The following is a 22,750-nucleotide window of genomic DNA, read 5'->3' as shown; positions in this document are numbered from 1 at the left end:
GCGGGTTTTGAACCCGGTCGTACACGCTGTCATCTGCCGTGGTGGCGCCCACTCTCTCAGTGCTCTCGTAGCTTCTATAGTTTTCCAATGAATTCGGCAAAAGTCATTGCAAATTCACTTTGTGTGACATGATCCTGGCACTTCTTGCGAACCAGTGCTACAAATTGTCCCTCGCTCAATGTCTCACCAGCATTTCTCAGGGCAGCGGTGGCGCCCTAGGTGGCAAAAACACTTTACTTTCTCTAGGCAGTCTCAGCTACTCTGGGCCCATAACCTGTTAGCAGAGGTGAAACTACGCAGGAATTCTGGCGTGAATATCGAGACTGCACCGAGGACAACTGTGGAGGAAATAAACACACAATAGCCTGAATCCATTTTCTCACTTGAACTCATTCGCAAGAGAGAGAAGCTTTATTGACGATCACCAGCATATACATGCGCATCACATGTCAATCACAATGCATCTTATCCGCTATTTCCACCTCGCGTTATATACTCTCTGCAATAACGCACACGTTTTCTGCGTGTGTGCTATAATAAATAAAGATGTCCTTCTTACAGTTGAGAGCATATTTTGATCTGTGTCATCACTTATGAAAACTCTGAAACTTAACAGACAAATTCTCGTGGGTAACTTTTCTTTTAAACCGAGCACACGGATAATGCTTGGACGTCCAACTCCATGCGTCTTTGCGTTCAGCCGTCACACAGGGGGCAGGTCAACGGTGATCCTTCGAACTTGGCCATCTCTCTGTAACGTGAGCGTGATCCCACGCAGCTGAATGGTCAGAGTCAGAGGTGGAAGCCTGGTCGTGACCGAATACAGAATTTGCCCGCAGGTGCAGAAAACTCTGCGGCTCAGCCAGTAGAGGAAATTCTTCATGTCAATGAGAGCGCGCACCGCGCTGTCACTGAATCCATTCAGCCACGCGTTTGGGTAAGACATCGTGGTTTCACACCAGTGAGGCTGTGCTGCCAGCAATTTGTCCGAGGGTGTAATACTTGCAGGAGCTGAGTGGATTTGTTTTCAAGCCGGCTCCGAGACTTCTTCCTCACAGCACTTCTGTCTAGTAAATAATGAAGGATGTTAATATGCTCTTTAGTTGAAGTACAGTACTGGGTTGCTGTGAGCTTTAAGACTTTCTCCTCGCAGGTCTTCTATCTCGTGGAGTTTGTCCGCGGGTGTAATGCTTGTAGCAGCCGAGTAGGTCTGAGACTTCCTCCTTGCACCTCTTCTATCTAGTGAAGTATGAAGTATGTTAATATTGAGTTTTTGTCGAGCAGCGTCCAGGCTGGCCTGTCTCCACCTCGTTCTATAGCTCCACACTGGTATTCCTGTGCGTTATGTGTTGTTTTGTGCTTTGAGCCTCACTCTTTACGGGTATGTTAATACTGTCTTTTCATGAAGTGGAGTCAACCGCTGCTCAGCGGTCCTGTAAGACGGAGTTGAGAGGCTGTTACGGCTGTGTCTTCGTTGCATCTTCGTCGAGCACGGTCGCTTTTTGCTGTATTTCCTCCGACTTGCTGAAATGCAAGTCAAATACACGAGTATTTGTCCATTTGCTCCACACGCAGCAACAACAAGTCAAGCAGTGAAAACTTGCTGTGGGCAGGCGAGGACTCGAACTCGCGGCGTTCACCTCGACACACTACTTGCCAGCGCACTATCGCAGTGAGCTAAAGTGGCAGAAGTGAGTGGAGCGCGCTGTGTGGGTTTAAGAACCTGTGAGCGGGCCGTGATTTGGCATATACTTTGATTCCTGTATACACACAGATGCGCACGGATACTTTTAAAACATTCTTTCTCAACATACACGTTAAAATACATTCACATTTCTTTACTGTCTTCGTGCGCTGACACATAGCCACAAAGTATCAGCGCAAGCACTGGCTTTAACACTCGCTCCGCTGACACCTTCTAGCCTTGTGTCCCTTTAGTCCGCATCTGGACTACACAGTTGTGCACTAAAGGGAATACACATCTTCGTGTTCCTGGCTCCTCGCTCGTTTGTATTTTCACACGCGGGTTTTGAACCCGGTCGTACACGCTGTCATCTGCCGTGGTGGCGCCCACTCTCTCAGTGCTCTCGTAGCTTCTATAGTTTTCCAATGAATTCGGCAAAAGTCATTGCAAATTCACTTGTGTGACATGATCCTGGCACTTCTTGCGAACCAGTGCTACAAATTGTCCCTCGCTCAATGTCTCACCAGCATTTCTCAGGGCAGCGGTGGCGCCCTAGGTGGCAAAAACACTTTACTTTCTCTAGGCAGTCTCAGCTACTCTGGGCCCATAACCTGTTAGCAGAGGTGAAACTACGCAGGAATTCTGGCGTGAATATCGAGACTGCACCGAGGACAACTGTGGAGGAAATAAACACACAATAGCCTGAATCCATTTTCTCACTTGAACTCATTCGCAAGAGAGAGAAGCTTTATTGACGATCACCAGCATATACATGCGCATCACATGTCAATCACAATGCATCTTATCCGCTATTTCCACCTCGCGTTATATACTCTCTGCAATAACGCACACGTTTTCTGCGTGTGTGCTATAATAAATAAAGATGTCCTTCTTACAGTTGAGAGCATATTTTGATCTGTGTCATCACTTTATGAAAACTCTGAAACTTAACAGACAAATTCTCGTGGGTAACTTTTCTTTTAAACCGAGCACACGGATAATGCTTGGACGTCCAACTCCATGCGTCTTTGCGTTCAGCCGTCACACAGGGGGCAGGTCAACGGTGATCCTTCGAACTTGGCCATCTCTCTGTAACGTGAGCGTGATCCCACGCAGCTGAATGGTCAGAGTCAGAGGTGGAAGCCTGGTCGTGACCGAATACAGAATTTGCCCGCAGGTGCAGAAAACTCTGCGGCTCAGCCAGTAGAGGAAATTCTTCATGTCAATGAGAGCGCGCACCGCGCTGTCACTGAATCCATTCAGCCACGCGTTTGGGTAAGACATCGTGGTTTCACACCAGTGAGGCTGTGCTGCCAGCAATTTGTCCGAGGGTGTAATACTTGCAGGAGCTGAGTGGATTTGTTTTCAAGCCGGCTCCGAGACTGCTTCCTCACAGCACTTCTGTCTAGTAAATAATGAAGGATGTTAATATGCTCCTTAGTTGAAGTACAGTACTGGGTTGCTGTGAGCTTTAAGACTTTCTCCTCGCAGGTCTTCTATCTCGTGGAGTTTGTCCGCGGGTGTAATGCTTGTAGCAGCCGAGTAGGTCTGAGACTTCCTCCTTGCACCTCTTCTATCTAGTGAAGTATGAAGTATGTTATATTGGGTTTTTGTTCAGCAGCGTCCAGGCTGGCCTGTCTCCACCTCGTTCTATAGCGCCACACTGGTATTCCTGTGCGTTATGTGTTGTTTTGTGCTTTGAGCCTCACTCTTTACGGGTATGTTAATACTGTCTTTTCATGAAGTGGAGTCAACCGCTGCTCAGCGGTCCTGTAAGACGGAGTTGAGAGGCTGTTACGGCTGTGTCTTCGTTGCATCTTCGTCGAGCACGGTCGCTTTTTGCTGTATTTCCTCCGACTTGCTGAAATGCAAGTCAAATACACGAGTATTTGTCCATTTGCTCCACACGCAGCAACAACAAGTCAAGCAGTGAAAACTTGCTGTGGGCAGGCGAGGACTCGAACTCGCGGCGTTCACCTCGACACACTACTTGCCAGCGCACTATCGCAGTGAGCTAAAGTGGCAGAAGTGAGTGGAGCGCGCTGTGTGGGTTTAAGAACCTGTGAGCGGGCCGTGATTTGGCATATACTTTGATTCCTGTATACACACAGATGCGCACGGATACTTTTAAAACATTCTTTCTCAACATACACGTTAAAAATACATTCACATTTCTTTACTGTCTTCGTGCGCTGACACATAGCCACAAAGTATCAGCGCAAGCACTGGCTTTAACACTCGCTCCGCTGACACCTTCTAGCCTTGTGTCCCTTTAGTCCGCATCTGGACTACACAGTTGTGCACTAAAGGGAATACACATCTTCGTGTTCCTGGCTCCTCGCTCGTTTGTATTTTCACACGCGGGTTTTGAACCCGGTCGTACACGCTGTCATCTGCCGTGGTGGCGCCCACTCTCTCAGTGCTCTCGTAGCTTCTATAGTTTTCCAATGAATTCGGCAAAAGTCATTGCAAATTCACTTTGTGTGACATGATCCTGGCACTTCTTGCGAACCAGTGCTACAAATTGTCCCTCGCTCAATGTCTCACCAGCATTTCTCAGGGCAGCGGTGGCGCCCTAGGTGGCAAAAACACTTTACTTTCTCTAGGCAGTCTCAGCTACTCTGGGCCCATAACCTGTTAGCAGAGGTGAAACTACGCAGGAATTCTGGCGTGAATATCGAGACTGCACCGAGGACAACTGTGGAGGAAATAAACACACAATAGCCTGAATCCATTTTCTCACTTGAACTCATTCGCAAGAGAGAGAAGCTTTATTGACGATCACCAGCATATACATGCGCATCACATGTCAATCACAATGCATCTTATCCGCTATTTCCACCTCGCGTTATATACTCTCTGCAATAACGCACACGTTTTCTGCGTGTGTGCTATAATAAATAAAGATGTCCTTCTTACAGTTGAGAGCATATTTTGATCTGTGTCATCACTTTATGAAAACTCTGAAACTTAACAGACAAATTCTCGTGGGTAACTTTTCTTTTAAACCGAGCACACGGATAATGCTTGGACGTCCAACTCCATGCGTCTTTGCGTTCAGCCGTCACACAGGGGGCAGGTCAACGGTGATCCTTCGAACTTGGCCATCTCTCTGTAACGTGAGCGTGATCCCACGCAGCTGAATGGTCAGAGTCAGAGGTGGAAGCCTGGTCGTGACCGAATACAGAATTTGCCCGCAGGTGCAGAAAACTCTGCGGCTCAGCCAGTAGAGGAAATTCTTCATGTCAATGAGAGCGCGCACCGCGCTGTCACTGAATCCATTCAGCCACGCGTTTGGGTAAGACATCGTGGTTTCACACCAGTGAGGCTGTGCTGCCAGCAATTTGTCCGAGGGTGTAATACTTGCAGGAGCTGAGTGGATTTGTTTTCAAGCCGGCTCCGAGACTGCTTCCTCACAGCACTTCTGTCTAGTAAATAATGAAGGATGTTAATATGCTCCTTAGTTGAAGTACAGTACTGGGTTGCTGTGAGCTTTAAGACTTTCTCCTCGCAGGTCTTCTATCTCGTGGAGTTTGTCCGCGGGTGTAATGCTTGTAGCAGCCGAGTAGGTCTGAGACTTCCTCCTTGCACCTCTTCTATCTAGTGAAGTATGAAGTATGTTAATATTGGGTTTTTGTTCAGCAGCGTCCAGGCTGGCCTGTCTCCACCTCGTTCTATAGCTCCACACTGGTATTCCTGTGCGTTATGTGTTGTTTTGTGCTTTGAGCCTCACTCTTTACGGGTATGTTAATACTGTCTTTTCATGAAGTGGAGTCAACCGCTGCTCAGCGGTCCTGTAAGACGGAGTTGAGAGGCTGTTACGGCTGTGTCTTCGTTGCATCTTCGTCGAGCACGGTCGCTTTTTGCTGTATTTCCTCCGACTTGCTGAAATGCAAGTCAAATACACGAGTATTTGTCCATTTGCTCCACACGCAGCAACAACAAGTCAAGCAGTGAAAACTTGCTGTGGGCAGGCGAGGACTCGAACTCGCGGCGTTCACCTCGACACACTACTTGCCAGCGCACTATCGCAGTGAGCTAAAGTGGCAGAAGTGAGTGGAGCGCGCTGTGTGGGTTTAAGAACCTGTGAGCGGGCCGTGATTTGGCATATACTTTGATTCCTGTATACACACAGATGCGCACGGATACTTTTAAAACATTCTTTCTCAACATACACGTTAAAAATACATTCACATTTCTTTACTGTCTTCGTGCGCTGACACATAGCCACAAAGTATCAGCGCAAGCACTGGCTTTAACACTCGCTCCGCTGACACCTTCTAGCCTTGTGTCCCTTTAGTCCGCATCTGGACTACACAGTTGTGCACTAAAGGGAATACACATCTTCGTGTTCCTGGCTCCTCGCTCGTTTGTATTTTCACACGCGGGTTTTGAACCCGGTCGTACACGCTGTCATCTGCCGTGGTGGCGCCCACTCTCTCAGTGCTCTCGTAGCTTCTATAGTTTTCCAATGAATTCGGCAAAAGTCATTGCAAATTCACTTTGTGTGACATGATCCTGGCACTTCTTGCGAACCAGTGCTACAAATTGTCCCTCGCTCAATGTCTCACCAGCATTTCTCAGGGCAGCGGTGGCGCCCTAGGTGGCAAAAACACTTTACTTTCTCTAGGCAGTCTCAGCTACTCTGGCCCATAACCTGTTAGCAGAGGTGAAACTACGCAGGAATTCTGGCGTGAATATCGAGACTGCACCGAGGACAACTGTGGAGGAAATAAACACACAATAGCCTGAATCCATTTTCTCACTTGAACTCATTCGCAAGAGAGAGAAGCTTTATTGACGATCACCAGCATATACATGCGCATCACATGTCAATCACAATGCATCTTATCCGCTATTTCCACCTCGCGTTATATACTCTCTGCAATAACGCACACGTTTTCTGCGTGTGTGCTATAATAAATAAAGATGTCCTTCTTACAGTTGAGAGCATATTTTGATCTGTGTCATCACTTTATGAAAACTCTGAAACTTAACAGACAAATTCTCGTGGGTAACTTTTCTTTTAAACCGAGCACACGGATAATGCTTGGACGTCCAACTCCATGCGTCTTTGCGTTCAGCCGTCACACAGGGGGCAGGTCAACGGTGATCCTTCGAACTTGGCCATCTCTCTGTAACGTGAGCGTGATCCCACGCAGCTGAATGGTCAGAGTCAGAGGTGGAAGCCTGGTCGTGACCGAATACAGAATTTGCCCGCAGGTGCAGAAAACTCTGCGGCTCAGCCAGTAGAGGAAATTCTTCATGTCAATGAGAGCGCGCACCGCGCTGTCACTGAATCCATTCAGCCACGCGTTTGGGTAAGACATCGTGGTTTCACACCAGTGAGGCTGTGCTGCCAGCAATTTGTCCGAGGGTGTAATACTTGCAGGAGCTGAGTGGATTTGTTTTCAAGCCGGCTCCGAGACTGCTTCCTCACAGCACTTCTGTCTAGTAAATAATGAAGGATGTTAATATGCTCTTTAGTTGAAGTACAGTACTGGGATGCTGTGAGCTTTAAGACTTTCTCCTCGCAGGTCTTCTATCTCGTGGAGTTTGTCCGCGGGTGTAATGCTTGTAGCAGCCGAGTAGGTCTGAGACTTCCTCCTTGCACCTCTTCTATCTAGTGAAGTATGAAGTATGTTAATATTGGGTTTTTGTTCAGCAGCGTCCAGGCTGGCCTGTCTCCACCTCGTTCTATAGCTCCACACTGGTATTCCTGTGCGTTATGTGTTGTTTTGTGCTTTGAGCCTCACTCTTTACGGGTATGTTAATACTGTCTGTTCATGAAGTGGAGTCAACCGCTGCTCAGCGGTCCTGTAAGACGGAGTTGAGAGGCTGTTACGGCTGTGTCTTCGTTGCATCTTCGTCGAGCACGGTCGCTTTTTGCTGTATTTCCTCCGACTTGCTGAAATGCAAGTCAAATACACGACTTGCATTTGCTCCACACGCAGCAACAACAAGTCAAGCAGTGAAAACTTGCTGTGGGCAGGCGAGGACTCGAACTCGCGGCGTTCACCTCGACACACTACTTGCCAGCGCACTATCGCAGTGAGCTAAAGTGGCAGAAGTGAGTGGAGCGCGCTGTGTGGGTTTAAGAACCTGTGAGCGGGCCGTGATTTGGCATATACTTTGATTCCTGTATACACACAGATGCGCACGGATACTTTTAAAACATTCTTTCTCAACATACACGTTAAAAATACATTCACATTTCTTTACTGTCTTCGTGCGCTGACACATAGCCACAAAGTATCAGCGCAAGCACTGGCTTTAACACTCGCTCCGCTGACACCTTCTAGCCTTGTGTCCCTTTAGTCCGCATCTGGACTACACAGTTGTGCACTAAAGGGAATACACATCTTCGTGTTCCTGGCTCCTCGCTCGTTTGTATTTTCACACGCGGGTTTTGAACCCGGTCGTACACGCTGTCATCTGCCGTGGTGGCGCCCACTCTCTCAGTGCTCTCGTAGCTTCTATAGTTTTCCAATGAATTCGGCAAAAGTCATTGCAAATTCACTTTGTGTGACATGATCCTGGCACTTCTTGCGAACCAGTGCTACAAATTGTCCCTCGCTCAATGTCTCACCAGCATTTCTCAGGGCAGCGGTGGCGCCCTAGGTGGCAAAAACACTTTACTTTCTCTAGGCAGTCTCAGCTACTCTGGGCCCATAACCTGTTAGCAGAGGTGAAACTACGCAGGAATTCTGGCGTGAATATCGAGACTGCACCGAGGACAACTGTGGAGGAAATAAACACACAATAGCCTGAATCCATTTTCTCACTTGAACTCATTCGCAAGAGAGAGAAGCTTTATTGACGATCACCAGCATATACATGCGCATCACATGTCAATCACAATGCATCTTATCCGCTATTTCCACCTCGCGTTATATACTCTCTGCAATAACGCACACGTTTTCTGCGTGTGTGCTATAATAAATAAAGATGTCCTTCTTACAGTTGAGAGCATATTTTGATCTGTGTCATCACTTTATGAAAACTCTGAAACTTAACAGACAAATTCTCGTGGGTAACTTTTCTTTTAAACCGGGCACACGGATAATGCTTGGACGTCCAACTCCATGCGTCTTTGCGTTCAGCCGTCACACAGGGGGCAGGTCAACGGTGATCCTTCGAACTTGGCCATCTCTCTGTAACGTGAGCGTGATCCCACGCAGCTGAATGGTCAGAGTCAGAGGTGGAAGCCTGGTCGTGACCGAATACAGAATTTGCCCGCAGGTGCAGAAAACTCTGCGGCTCAGCCAGTAGAGGAAATTCTTCATGTCAATGAGAGCGCGCACCGCGCTGTCACTGTATCCATTCAGCCACGCGTTTGGGTAAGACATCGTGGTTTCACACCAGTGAGGCTGTGCTGCCAGCAATTTGTCCGAGGGTGTAATACTTGCAGGAGCTGAGTGGATTTGTTTTCAAGCCGGCTCCGAGACTGCTTCCTCACAGCACTTCTGTCTAGTAAATAATGAAGGATGTTAATATGCTCTTTAGTTGAAGTACAGTACTGGGATGCTGTGAGCTTTAAGACTTTCTCCTCGCAGGTCTTCTATCTCGTGGAGTTTGTCCGCGGGTGTAATGCTTGTAGCAGCCGAGTAGGTCTGAGACTTCCTCCTTGCACCTCTTCTATCTAGTGAAGTATGAAGTATGTTAATATTGGGTTTTTGTTCAGCAGCGTCCAGGCTGGCCTGTCTCCACCTCGTTCTATAGCTCCACACTGGTATTCCTGTGCGTTATGTGTTGTTTTGTGCTTTGAGCCTCACTCTTTACGGGTATGTTAATACTGTCTTTTCATGAAGTGGAGTCAACCGCTGCTCAGCGGTCCTGTAAGACGGAGTTGAGAGGCTGTTACGGCTGTGTCTTCGTTGCATCTTCGTCGAGCACGGTCGCTTTTTGCTGTATTTCCTCCGACTTGCTGAAATGCAAGTCAAATACACGAGTATTTGTCCATTTGCTCCACACGCAGCAACAACAAGTCAAGCAGTGAAAACTTGCTGTGGGCAGGCGAGGACTCGAACTCGCGGCGTTCACCTCGACACACTACTTGCCAGCGCACTATCGCAGTGAGCTAAAGTGGCAGAAGTGAGTGGAGCGCGCTGTGTGGGTTTAAGAACCTGTGAGCGGGCCGTGATTTGGCATATACTTTGATTCCTGTATACACACAGATGCGCACGGATACTTTTAAAACATTCTTTCTCAACATACACGTTAAAAATACATTCACATTTCTTTACTGTCTTCGTGCGCTGACACATAGCCACAAAGTATCAGCGCAAGCACTGGCTTTAACACTCGCTCCGCCACTGCTCGCGCTGACACTCGGCGCTTACCGACCTACAGGACGGCGCTTACAAACCTACAGGACGGCGCTTACCGACCTACAGGACGGCGCTTACAAACCTACAGGACGGCGCTTACAAACCTACAGGACTGCGCTTGCCGTCCTACAGGGCGGCGCTTACCGACCTACAGGGCGGCGCTTACAGACCTACAGGACGGCGCTTACAGACCTACAGCACGGCGCTTACAAACCTACAGGACGGCGCTTACCGACCTACAGGACGACGCTTACAAACCTACAGGACGGCGCTTACAGACCTACAGCACGGCGCTTACAGACCTACAGGACGGCGCTTACAAACCTACAGGACGGCGCTTACAGACCTACAGCACGGCGCTTACAAACCTACAGGACGGCGCTTACCGTCCTAAATCCGGCCGACAGCAATTGCTTGTTGATGTACACAGACGGACAGGAGACATGCTGTTTTGTTGAAGTGCGAGAGTAACTTTTATTGTATTATTTTATTACTGTTGCCATAGGCAAACTCACCGTTTGTAGATTACACTTGGATTATTTATCACAAAAGAAGATATAAGTACGGTGGCTGGGAAGTGCAAAGCACATTTACAACATAGACAACAAAATAACATTTCAGAAAACACTTCTACATAAAAAAAAAAAGGCAAATAAAAAAATTGACAACAAAATAACAAGTCCGCAACAAATTAACAAGTGGCTCTTGACGGAAAGGGATTGTCTGAAATACCGGAAGTGACTCAACAATGTTTCTGGCCCAAACAAAGTGCTAGCGGAAGAGGAGCGAAAGCACACGGATAACACCAGCTATGGTTCGTACTTGCTGTGCGGTCGGTTGTAATGTTAGATCGCACGACCGGCAAGGGAATAAGCTTGAAATGGTTTATCTTTTCATTCTTTCCCCACCTGGAAGCAACATGAGGCAGCTCGTGTATCAGATGTTACCAAAAGAAGACGTCTAGTCTGGATAGCAGCTGTGAGACGAGCTGATATCCAGCTCTCTTCCATCTCCAAATATCTGTTGGTGCTCCAGACATTTTCATTCCGGTAAGCTCTAAATATGTTCATATCACTCTTTATAGCCTATTAGTTTTATTTTCGATGTACTCTGAGGTCATAGCAAATTAGAACAAACATCCTAATGAGTGATTTTGCAGAACTACGTTCTATTTATACAGTTGCTAATTATTTGGCATTATTGCAGGCAAACCAGCCTATGAAATGGATGAAACACATCGTGACTGGGTTCCAGCGCTACACAAGGGGCACTCCGAAATCCCTGCTTCAAACATACCGCCATGCCAATCAGATTACTTCTTCCATGTGAGGGTGAAGATGTGACCCTTCTGGATAAGATGGTGAAGGTTTGCTGCGTTTTGGTGAACAGTGTGGTAGTAAAACCAGGGAAAAATGAAACTTGTGCCTGTTAAATATTCTTAAGTCTTGCGCTGTATAAATAGCGGTAATTTTTCAAAAGATACAGTAAATTAAGTAGTGTTAGTAGTTGGTGATATCATGTAAACGCTGTCATGATTTTGTGTAAACATTTTGTCATTTGTAAACTATAAATGACATTGATTCTACATTGTAACTGATGTGATGTTCTATAAAGTGGTTTTAATAAAAAACAAAAGGCAAAAATTCGTTTCTTTATTCAACGTTTGAACAGTGGTACTCAGTCACTACATATTCAGTAAATGCAAATTATTTACATGGCAGTGCACTTCAGGCATAAATCTAGACCCCTAAAATAAAACATTATGGGTCATTCCCACAACCCACAGCTTTACTGTGTTCCAGCAAAGTATCCAATAGCAGTGACAACACCTCCACAATAGCAGGTGGGATTTTTCTTTTTTGAGGACGGCTCCTTTTACCTGTCACTGCGGATGTTCTGTTTATGTTTTGATCGAGAGACATTTTTTGGGCAGCTGTAGAGGAGAAGTCTATCTTATGGCCATCCTCTGGCTGTATCTTGTCATATTACCAGGTAAAACCCAGTATGTAGGTTCATCTGTAACAGTCCTGGTGCCACGGATCCGCACTGTGGCTTCTACTTCCAACAGAAGAGCAGCGACATGGGTGCAGATCTCCACGACTCCGCCCTTACAGGTCTTCAACCTGTGACGCTCACAACGGCCCATGGCTGCAATGCTGGTTCATTCAGTGTTTGAGAGTGCAGTACCTGAAACACACACAGACAAAGTTAATTTAAAGACAAGGACTTTAATGAGCCAAGGCCGACATAAATGTGTTTTATCTACTTTTTAATCCATTTATCATAAACGTAACAAAGTGTTTAGAAAGTTAGCACATACATGTAATTTTCCTTTGTTTTTTTATGTATCCATCTATAGAACGCTGCATGTTATATTCCAAATCTCCCTGTTCTCTTTCAGAAACCTGCCTGCAGAGAATGAACCTAAAGTATGTAATGCAAGGATGTAATCACTTTCAAGATGGAGAAAGCATAAAGTTCGACTTTAAGAGACAATTATGGACACGTAATATGATAAGGAGATTCTGCAGGTCATTAATCAATGTATAAAAATAAAATAAAATGTATTTTTAGTGACACAGGACACAAACATGGAAGCAAGATACATAATTAGGATTATTTATAATAAACAATAAATTATTGCAATTTATTTAACCATACAGAATAACTAAATCCTTCATAACAATATCACATCAATGCACTGAACTCACTATGTTATCCATCTAACAGAGCCTCCACATGTTCTCACTGTAATTTCCCCCTCATGAATGAATTTATGCTTGCACTAATTTGAATGTTCGGGCGGAAAATCAAACGCATTTTACTCGCAGTAGCTACTTGAGCTGACTTACCTTTGTTTGAATGACGACGTACTCACAAATCTTGTACCCAATCGTTGGTGAATTGGATGTGTCCCTCCAGAAATTTACCTCCTCCCGTCACACAGGGGGCAGGTCAACGGTGATCCTTCGAACTTGGCCATCTCTCTGTAACGTGAGCGTGATCCCACGCAGCTGAATGGCCAGAGTCAGAGGTGGAAGCCTGGTCGTGACCGAATACAGAATTTGCCCGCAGGTGCAGAAAACTCTGCGGCTCAGCCAGTAGAGGAAATTCTTCATGTCAATGAGAGCGCGCACCGCGCTGTCACTGAATCCATTCAGCCACGCGTTTGGGTAAGACATCGTGGTTTCACACCAGTGAGGCTGTGCTGCCAGCAATTTGTCCGAGGGTGTAATACTTGCAGGAGCTGAGTGGATTTGTTTTCAAGCCGGCTCCGAGACTTCTTCCTCACAGCACTTCTGTCTAGTAAATAATGAAGGATGTTAATATGCTCTTTAGTTGAAGTACAGTACTGGGTTGCTGTGAGCTTTAAGACTTTCTCCTCGCAGGTCTTCTATCTCGTGGAATTTTTCCGCGGGTGTAATGCTTGTAGCAGCCGAGTAGGTCTGAGACTTCCTCCTTGCACCTCTTCTATCTAGTGAAGTATGAAGTATGTTAATATTGGGTTTTTGTCGAGCAGCGTCCAGGCTGGCCTGTCTCCACCTCGTTCTATAGCTCCACACTGGTATTCCTGTGCGTTATGTGTTGTTTTGTGCTTTGAGCCTCACTCTTTACGGGTATGTTAATACTGTCTTTTCATGAAGTGGAGTCAACCGCTGCTCAGCGGTCCTGTAAGACGGAGTTGAGAGGCTGTTACGGCTGTGTCTTCGTTGTATCTTCGTCGAGCACGGTCGCTTTTTGCTGTATTTCCTCCGACTTGCTGAAATGCAAGTCAAATACACGAGTATTTGTCCATTTGCTCCACACGCAGCAACAACAAGTCAAGCAGTGAAAACTTGCTGTGGGCAGGCGAGGACTCGAACTCGCGGCGTTCACCTCGACACACTACTTGCCAGCGCACTATCGCAGTGAGCTAAAGTGGCAGAAGTGAGTGGAGCGCGCTGTGTGGGTTTAAGAACCTGTGAGCGGGCCGTGATTTGGCATATACTTTGATTCCTGTATACACACAGATGCGCACGGATACTTTTAAAACATTCTTTCTCAACATACACGTTAAAAATACATTCACATTTCTTTACTGTCTTCGTGCGCTGACACATAGCCACAAAGTATCAGCGCAAGCACTGGCTTTAACACTCGTTCCGCCACTGCTCGCGCTGACACTCGCTTACCGACCTACAGGACGGCGATTACAGGCCTGCAGGACGGCGCTTACCGACCTACAGGGCGGCGCTTACAGACCTACAGGACGGCGTTTGCAGACCTACAGGACGGCGCTTACAAACCTACAGGTCGGCGCTTACAGACCTACAGGACGGCGCTTACAAGCCTACAGGACGGCGCTTACAAACCTACAGGTCGGCGCTTACAGACCTACAGGACGGCGCTTACAGACCTACAGGACGGCGCTTACAGACCTACAGCACGGCGCTTACAAACCTACAGGACGGCGCTTACCGTCCTAAATCCGGCCGACAGCAATTGCTTGTTGATGTACACAGACGGACAGGAGACATGCTGTTTTGTTGAAGTGCGAGAGTAACTTTTATTGTATTATTTTATTTGTGTTGCCATAGGCAAACTCACCGTTTGTAGATTACACTTGGATTATTTATCACAAAAGAAGATATAAGTACGGTGGCTGGGAAGTGCAAAGCACATTTACAACATAGACAACAAAATAACATTTCAGAAAACACTTCTACATAAAAAAAAGGCAAATAAAAAAATTGACAACAAAATAACAAGTCCGCAACAAATTAACAATCATTAGCATTGTCCAAGAGCAGTGGTGCCTGACCCCCATCTAAACCATCACAGCCCTGCAGCATGGGAATGCTAAATTGCAGAACCGGGCAGAACCTGGCGTAGGTTCCTGGGGGAGTCCAGATGCTGCAGGATGAAGTGTAGAGCCATGTTGATAGCATTGTCTACAGACCTGTTGGCTCTGTATGCAAACTGCAGGGGGTCCAGGAGGGGGGCTGTGAGTGTCTTGAGGTAGGAGAGAACCAGGCGCTCAAATGACTTCGTGACCACAGATGTCAGAGCCACAGGTCTGTAGTCATTTAGTCCAGTGATCCTTGGTTTCTTGGGGACAGGGATTATGGTAGAGGACTTGAAGCAGGCAGGCACATGACATGCCTGCAGTGAGGAGTTGAAAATGCCAGAAAACACTGGGGCCAGCTCGTTTGCACAGTGTCTGAGGGTGGCAGGAGACACACCGTCTGGGCCAGGAACTTTTCGAGCATTCAGACTCTTAAACTGCTTCCTCACATCTGCTTCATGAATATGAAGAGTTGTGGTGGGAGAAGGTGGTGTGAAATCCTCCTTGGTGAGGGGTGTGGAGGGAGGTGTTGTAGGTGAAGTGTTTGATGGTGGTGATGGCTCTATGGAGGGGGAGAGGTGGGGGAATGAGTGTCCAAAGTGTCTCTATTGTTGGGGCCGTTGGAGGTGTGAAGGCTGCTTGATGGCTCGTCAAAACGGCAGTAAAAGTCGTTAAGGCTGTTGGCCAAGAGCAAGTCATCAGTGGAGTGGGGGGTTTTAGGCTTGTAGTAGGTAATATTCCTAAAACTTTTCCACACAGAGGCCGAGTCATTCTCTGAGATCTGCTGCTGCATCTTCTCAGAGTGCTGATGTTTAGCAATGTCCACTTCTTTAGTGAACCTGTACTTGGCCTCTCTGTAGCAGTCCCTGTCGCCGCTTCTGAACGCCTTTCTCTTTTCCAGCCACAGCTTTTTGAGTTTAGGAGTAAACCAGGGTTTGTCATTGTTATAATGTGGCAAAGTACAGAGAAACTTTATCAGTATTGCAAAGGAGCTGTGTTTAGATGATGTCAGGGAAAATAAACCTCCTGATATGTTTAAAAGAAACAGTTTTGCCCAATTAACAATATTTTTTTTACTAACATCTGAAGTCAGAAGCATCAGAGGCAGAATTTGTATGACCAAAAGGAAGGAAAATAAATGTACATGTAAATATATCTTCAAGCTTTCACATTTTTATTCTGCTTTTGGAAATGCTGAATGTTGACAAGCTCCAAAATGTACATAAACCAATGATTGTAATGTCACCACCTGTTTGAATGGACCTTTGCACTTACAAAACTCAAATGTTACTGCAGCCTGCAAGAGCATGACATTCAAAAAGGGTGTTTGCCAAATTCTTTTTCGATAAACCTAACAAAGACTAAAAGTGCTTCTAGGTTAACAATATGCAAGCGTTACAATTCTTTTGTATGATTTTGTTTAAACCTAATGAATGTTCCTCTTAAAAATATGATATAATGTCAAAATAAATCTGTGAAAACATGACAAGTTTATTTATGCCACTGTAGTGATTAATCACTGACACTGATCATTAAAAATAAAACTTCTCTTCTTTCCCTAAAAAATCCAAAACCCCAAAATGGACATTATGATTGTAAAAAAAAAGTTGCACAAAGAAAAATAAGACAGATAAAGCTTCTTCTAAATTAGGCCATGCAACAGGATAATGACCCCAAGCACAGCAGCAAATCTACATCATGGAAGTCCAGACCTCAACCTGACTGAAATGCTGTGTATAAAGGAATGCTTGCAAATGTCATTGATTTGAAGTTATTGCTGCTAACTGCTGGTTCTGTTAACGACTCAATCATAGAATGATTACGATATCAAACTAAAACAAATGCCTGAATCCTAAATTGTGGATATCCTATTGCGGTGATCTAAAATGTAACACTAAATGTGATTAAAACACTAATAATCTGGACTCCAGGGCTGAACGACCGCGAGGATCACCAGCCCGAGGAAAAGACAAAATACACATGACTCTGTGACAAAGACAATTCATTCTTGAATGAAGACACTGATCAGACACATTTAAAATGAAGCCAATTTTGTTTATTATGAAATTATTGGGGAGAGAGGGGAGAGAGAGGAGAAGGGAAAATTAAGCTGGAACAGAGGTGGAGGAAGATGAGGCAGGAGTGGCCCTGCGGAGGAAGAAGCGGAAGCACTTTTTCTTCTTCTTGAGTTGCTTTTCCACAAGCACTTTCTTCTCTAGTATGAGGGATCTCAACTCGTCCACTGTTTCTGTATTTTGCTTCTTAAGTTTGTTGCATATTTTTTCCACTTCTTCTAATTTGGCTTGTTCTTCTTTGAGCCTTTCTTTGAGTTCTTTAGCTGTTGCCTGCTGTTTTTGCACTTTCTCCTTTTCTCCTTCCAGTTCAGCTGTTGTGTGCTTAATTTTGTTGCCAAGTTCTTGCAGTTTTTGCTTTGTCTTCTCAAAGTCTTGGACAAGAAGAAGTTTTTCTTCGTTCTGCTTTATGTCCTGTTGTTCTTTCTCTTGACACAGCTCTTCATATTTGTTCTGTGTTTCATAATGCATTGCCTGCAGTGCTCTGTATTTTCCTTCCATGCCTTGGAGCTGGCATTGCATTTCTCCCTGGTTTATGACCAGTTCTTCTTTCACTTCAAGGATTTCTGTATTTTTTTGTAAAGCTTCATCGAGCTTTACTCGCAAGCCTTCATTGTTTTTCTCCATGTTCTGAATCTTGCAATGTAATTCTTTTTGTTTCATCTCCTGTTGCTTTTTCCCTTGCAGCAACTCGTCATATTTGTGCATTGTTTCTTTAAGCCTTGCCTGCAGCATCCTGTCTTTTCCCTCCATGTGTTGGAGTTGCCTCTCCATGTCTCGCTTCTTTATGTCCTGTTGGTTTTTCTCTTCGAGGATTGCTTCATTTATTTGCAGAGCTTCATCAAGCTTTACTTGCAGCTCATCATTTTGTTTCTTGATGTCCTTAAGCTCGCGGCCCATTCGCTTTTGTTTGATCTGCTGCTGCCTTTTCTCTTGAAGAACCTCTTTATTTGTTTCCTGATTTTTATCATCCCTTGCTTTTACCACTCTGTATTTTATCTCCATCTTTTCAAGCTGATCGTGCATCTGTCTTTCTCTCATGTCCTGTTGTTTCTTCTCCTGGAGGATTTCTTTAATTTTTTCTAGAGCTTCATCCAGCTTTCCTTGGAGCTCTTGGTTCCTTTCCTCCATGTCTTTGATATCCCACTGTTTTTCATCAATAATACTCTCCTTTTCTTGGAGCAGGTAGGACATTTTTTTTAATTGAGCGCTCTGTCTCTCATTTTCCTCCATCAATAAGACAATCTTCTCTCTGTTAAGAAGATTTTCATTCTCCATTTCTGCTAAGCCCTTCTCCTCTAATTCAACTTGCTCAGCCCAGGGAAGAGAGGAGAGGTAAGGGTCTTCTGGTTCATCCCAGGGAAGAGCGCCGGGGTCAACTTCTTGACTTTTTGGTTCTTCACCTTGAGACATGTTGGAGTCTGTAGTCAGGATCCAAATGCTTCTCTGGCGAACAGTTGAGGGCTGCAAACAGAAATGCTGCCAGTAATGGACTAAATGTCGTTGTTTTTCACCGTTATTTGTCGGTTTTAGGATCAAATGATCACGTTGGTGGTAAGACTCTAAATCTGTGTCACGAACAGTCGAAGGCTGCGAACATAAATGCTGCAAATAACAGACTAAAAGTTGTTGCTTCTCACCCCTATTTATGGGTTTAAGGATCAAAGGCTCAAAGTGGTGGTAAGATTCTAAATGGGTGCGATGTCACGATTCTGGACAACATGGTTACCATAGTTAGAATAATAAACTTTATGATGTGTTGCTAACATTTTGGTTGTTGTGATGATTCAAATTTGTTCAGTAAACTTCATCAAAATGAACATGTGTTGACATAAGCATATATTTGGATCTCATATCTTCTTATTAAATGTAGCTGATGTCCAATAAACTGAACTCTGGGACTTACTTAACACTAATATTTCATATATTACTTCAACTCACTAATTTAATTAAAGGGTTTTGTATTAAATTATAACGTAATAAAAAACACAATGCACATGTGCAAGTAACAGTAGCCAGCTGCTGCCACAAGAGGGTGACGAATTAAAGGTTCACAGAGAGATCTCTTTACTTTGGGACATTTAATCAATGTTTATTTTTACATTTGATTAAACAAGCACTGCTTTTCCTCCAGGCTTCTAAAACTCTTTCAAAGTTTCTCTTTTCAGTCTTTTTTCAATCCAGTCCTTGTACCAAACATTTACCTCATGAAACTGGATGAATGGAGGACAAAAGAAGATGTTTTAGACCTAAACCCCCACTATCTACACCAGCTGAATAGCATCTGTAAATCACATCTTTAACAGACAGACAAAGTCCAGCAAAGTCTCCACACAGGACCTGAGAGATGCATCTGAACCTTCAGTTCACTCCAAGATCACACATGTGCAGGAGAACTGAGTGCTGCTGTCAGATTGAAAAGTGCTTTAAACATGATGATACTGTCTTTGTTAAACAGCAGAATAGGTTTATAAAGTATCATTAACTAAAAGTGGTGAAATAAATATCTCTAAATCTTCTAAATGCAGAATTTTAAATTTTGGACAGTTTAGTATTACAGCTGCTGATTAAACAATAGAGACAGATGTGTAGTAAAACTTTTATTTAGTGTTTCAAGTCAAAACAAACAGAGCAGAGATACAGAGAAAGTCTTTTGATGAAAAAATGAAGATACTGAATGTTGAGTTTCCCCTAATCATGTGTGTGCAGTTGGGTGAATGAGGCTGTGTCGAGTGTTCAGACTGAGTAGAAATGCACTGTGCTTGTCCATTTACATCCTTTAGATCCAATCTTAACTCTTTTGCCCACTAAAATAATAAACCAGTACTTTTTTCTGTATGTAATATAATCTAAAGCATCCACAGTAACATTTTCCACCATACAACTGCACTCTAAGGTCAGCACGGTGGTGCAGTGGTTGGTACTGTTGCCTCACAGCAAGAAGGTCCTGCATATGAATCTGCTGGCTGCTGTTTGCATGTTGTGTTCTCTGAGGGTGCTCCGGCTCCCTCTCACAGTCCAACAACTTGCTTTGTTAGGTTAATTGTTGATTCTTTTGGGAATTACAATCATCTATTGGAAATGTGATCATGAGTGGTGAACTGTAAAGTGTGTACCCTGAGTTTTACCTTGTGAAAGCTGGGATAGTCTTCAAGCCATCTCCAGCAACCCTTAAGTGCTTAAGAGGAAGGAAGAAGGAAAGGAAGGAAGGATAACTACAGTTTATGATCTCAGCTGTGATTATTAAAGGTTTGTGCTTTCTAGACATTCCCTGTAATAGAAAGAGCAGAGGGGTGTAGTACTTCATCACGGCCAGAGGGAGGCACTGTGGAACCATCAAACAAAAGACCGCAGTGCTGATAAGGCAACATGCTGTCCATTACCACCAGGTATGAGGACACAAGGTAGGTGGCAAACTCATCTGATCCATCCTCAGTCGCCCCAAATGAGCGTAAATGTGTTACTTTCCTTCAAGTCCTGTCATATTATTTTGTATCCACAAAACTATTAGAACAAAAATATTTAATTTAAAAAGACAAATCCAAATAGATGAATAGATCTTTTTTTGTCTTCATGAATATTTTCAGGAGAATAGAAGTAGTACTTATATAATGTGCCTGTTGCCTGAGATCCCATGACTGTAAGGTGACTGAGAAATATTTCTAATTTAAGAAAACTATGAAGGAGTTGATATTCGAAAGTTGATAAAGTCAAGAAGTGGAAAGAAAATCCTGAGCTGAATAAACGGGTGGAGAAGAAGAAATAATTTCAGTTGTGGTAACATAAAAAACTGACAACAGATGTGAAACAAACAAAAAAACAATCAGCATATAAACAGACAGAGACAAATTACATAAGTCTGTTAGAATGAAATGTAACATGTTACAATTTAGAATTAATTATGAAACAAAAACAGGAGCTGATTTAAAATCGAATTACACTCAAAATTTACTTTATAGTTTGTATAATTTTTATATTTTAGTTCAAAGACCTTTAAAGTGCAAAAAAAACTAGGCTTCACTTCTCACTTTGTATTGTGGTGAAAAGATTTAACATTCATCAAAAAACCATGAAGGGACCCGTCCTATAGTCGCCGTTTTACAGATTTATTTACACAGGAATAAATGAATACAATGAATACAACGGCCATGAAACATCAAATTTACAAAGCCTTGTTCTTATAAATGTCATATCAAAAAGCATTTTCAGAGTGAAACAAGAAAGACAACAGTTTCTCATGCTCCAAGCTGTATCACTTGCAATGTAATCAATAATTGTATTTTCCTCTTTTCCTCCTGTTAATACGGAGTTTCTTTACAAGAAAGTAAACAGCTGGCTGATTGTTGTCCAGTGTTTGCTCACTGCCAAAAATGTAAATTCTATAACTGTCTTGGTACCAGGGTTGCTGTCCCAGGGTTTTGAGTTTGGACTTTTTTCATTTAGTTTTTCTGTTTCTGTTCCCTGTTTTATTTTGGTAGAGTGCTATGTTTAGTTTTGCTTGCCCCATTTAATTAATCAGATTTGTTCCAGCTGTGTTTCCACCTCTTTCTCATTCTCCCATTGTAGTGGAGATATCAGGAATACACACGGTTGTGGCGCTGATTCACTCTTTAGCACTACGGTCACCCCGGTGTGTCGGCCAGAACACCACTTAACACTAGAATTACTGAGCCTTTTTTCCCTGGTGCAAGTCCCTACTACTAGATTTACTGGCCTGCGCAGATTTGCGTAAATTCCCCCCGACCTTAACACTTCTTGGCACCCCGCTGAGATTTTCACAGGTCGTCAGCTCCATTGTTCTCCTGCTTTTGTTGTGCAAACACACCCTCCCCCAACCCCTAACCATGAGAGATTCAAGTTTTTCCTTCCCTGCAAGGCTGCTTTCCTTCCTTACCGCCTGCATGCCTGTCCATAAACATATATACACAGAGTTGTACATATATTTATATATTTATATAGCCACACCTTATATAATATGCATAAAGTCTAGTTATACACACAGACACATCTATATCATATATACACACACACACACACACACACACACACACACACACACATATATATATATATATATATATATATATATATATATATATATATATATATATATATATAAATAAAATGTTTGTATAGTGCACTTTCTATACCTTGCTCTGTCCACTTTTTGCAATGACAATGCAGATTTTCCACTTGTGGGACAAATAAATGCAGATTTGCTGTGTGTGTGTGTGTGTGTGTGTGTGTGTGTGTGTGTGCGCAACATTGGCATTTGTTTACTCAGATCCAAGGCAGGCCAAACCTCTGTGTTACAACCTACATACAAAAGACAGACATTCACAATATATGGGTACACAAGTCTGTTTTATTTCAAAGTCTTTCAAACTTTGAAACGAACCTTGGTAGGGAACAGCTGTTCCCTACCAAGCTTTTCTTGCAGCTGGCAACAATGGTCGTGCATTCAGTATGGTTGTGACTTCCGCAAAAAATTTGGTCAAAATCTCATGAGTAAGTTGAAGCATTTCTACCAGGCATTTCTGAAAGTTGTAACACAGAGGTTTGGCCTGCCTTGGATCTGAGCAACTCTGAGTGAGCAAATGCAAATGTGCCAGGCCTCAAGGACAATGGGTGGTTTGCACAACAAAAGCTGTAGGAGAAACAAGCTGACGACCTGTGAAAATCTCAGCAGGGTGCTTAACACCTCGGGACTTGCACCAGAAAATAAAAAAGCCAGTAATTCTAGGGGTATTGGGTTTAGGGAAGTTACGCAAATTTGCGCAGGATAGTAAACCTACTGTTAAGGATAAAGGTCGCTCTTTCGAGGATGCCAATGTTCACA

General features: G+C 44.2%; 1 protein-coding gene and 1 long non-coding RNA gene across 2 annotated transcripts; one reads left to right on the top strand and one right to left on the bottom strand.

Annotated features, from left to right (window-relative positions):
* Positions 1–10,201: 10,201 nt before the first annotated feature.
* On the top strand, positions 10,202–11,657 carry LOC112845588 (uncharacterized). The gene is made up of 2 exons (XR_003218438.1): positions 10,202–11,063; positions 11,221–11,657. It is a non-coding gene; the product is annotated as an uncharacterized LOC112845588 (long non-coding RNA).
* A 5,230-nt stretch (positions 11,658–16,887) lies between these two features.
* Positions 16,888–18,772, bottom strand: LOC109200749 (golgin subfamily A member 6-like protein 1). Its single transcript, XM_019356348.2, has one exon. It carries the CDS (start codon positions 18,322–18,324, stop codon positions 16,945–16,947), a length of 1,380 nt encoding a protein of 459 aa, XP_019211893.2. The 5' UTR covers positions 18,325–18,772; the 3' UTR covers positions 16,888–16,944.
* Between the last annotated feature and the right edge of the window lie 3,978 nt (positions 18,773–22,750).

The sequence above is a fragment of the Oreochromis niloticus genome, unplaced genomic scaffold (assembly GCF_001858045.2).
Source record: "Oreochromis niloticus isolate F11D_XX unplaced genomic scaffold, O_niloticus_UMD_NMBU tig00007982_pilon, whole genome shotgun sequence".
Classification (NCBI taxonomy): Eukaryota; Metazoa; Chordata; class Actinopteri; order Cichliformes; family Cichlidae; genus Oreochromis; species Oreochromis niloticus.
The sequence above is the reverse complement of the archived record's forward strand: the minus strand, read 5'-3'. Positions and strand labels throughout refer to the sequence as shown.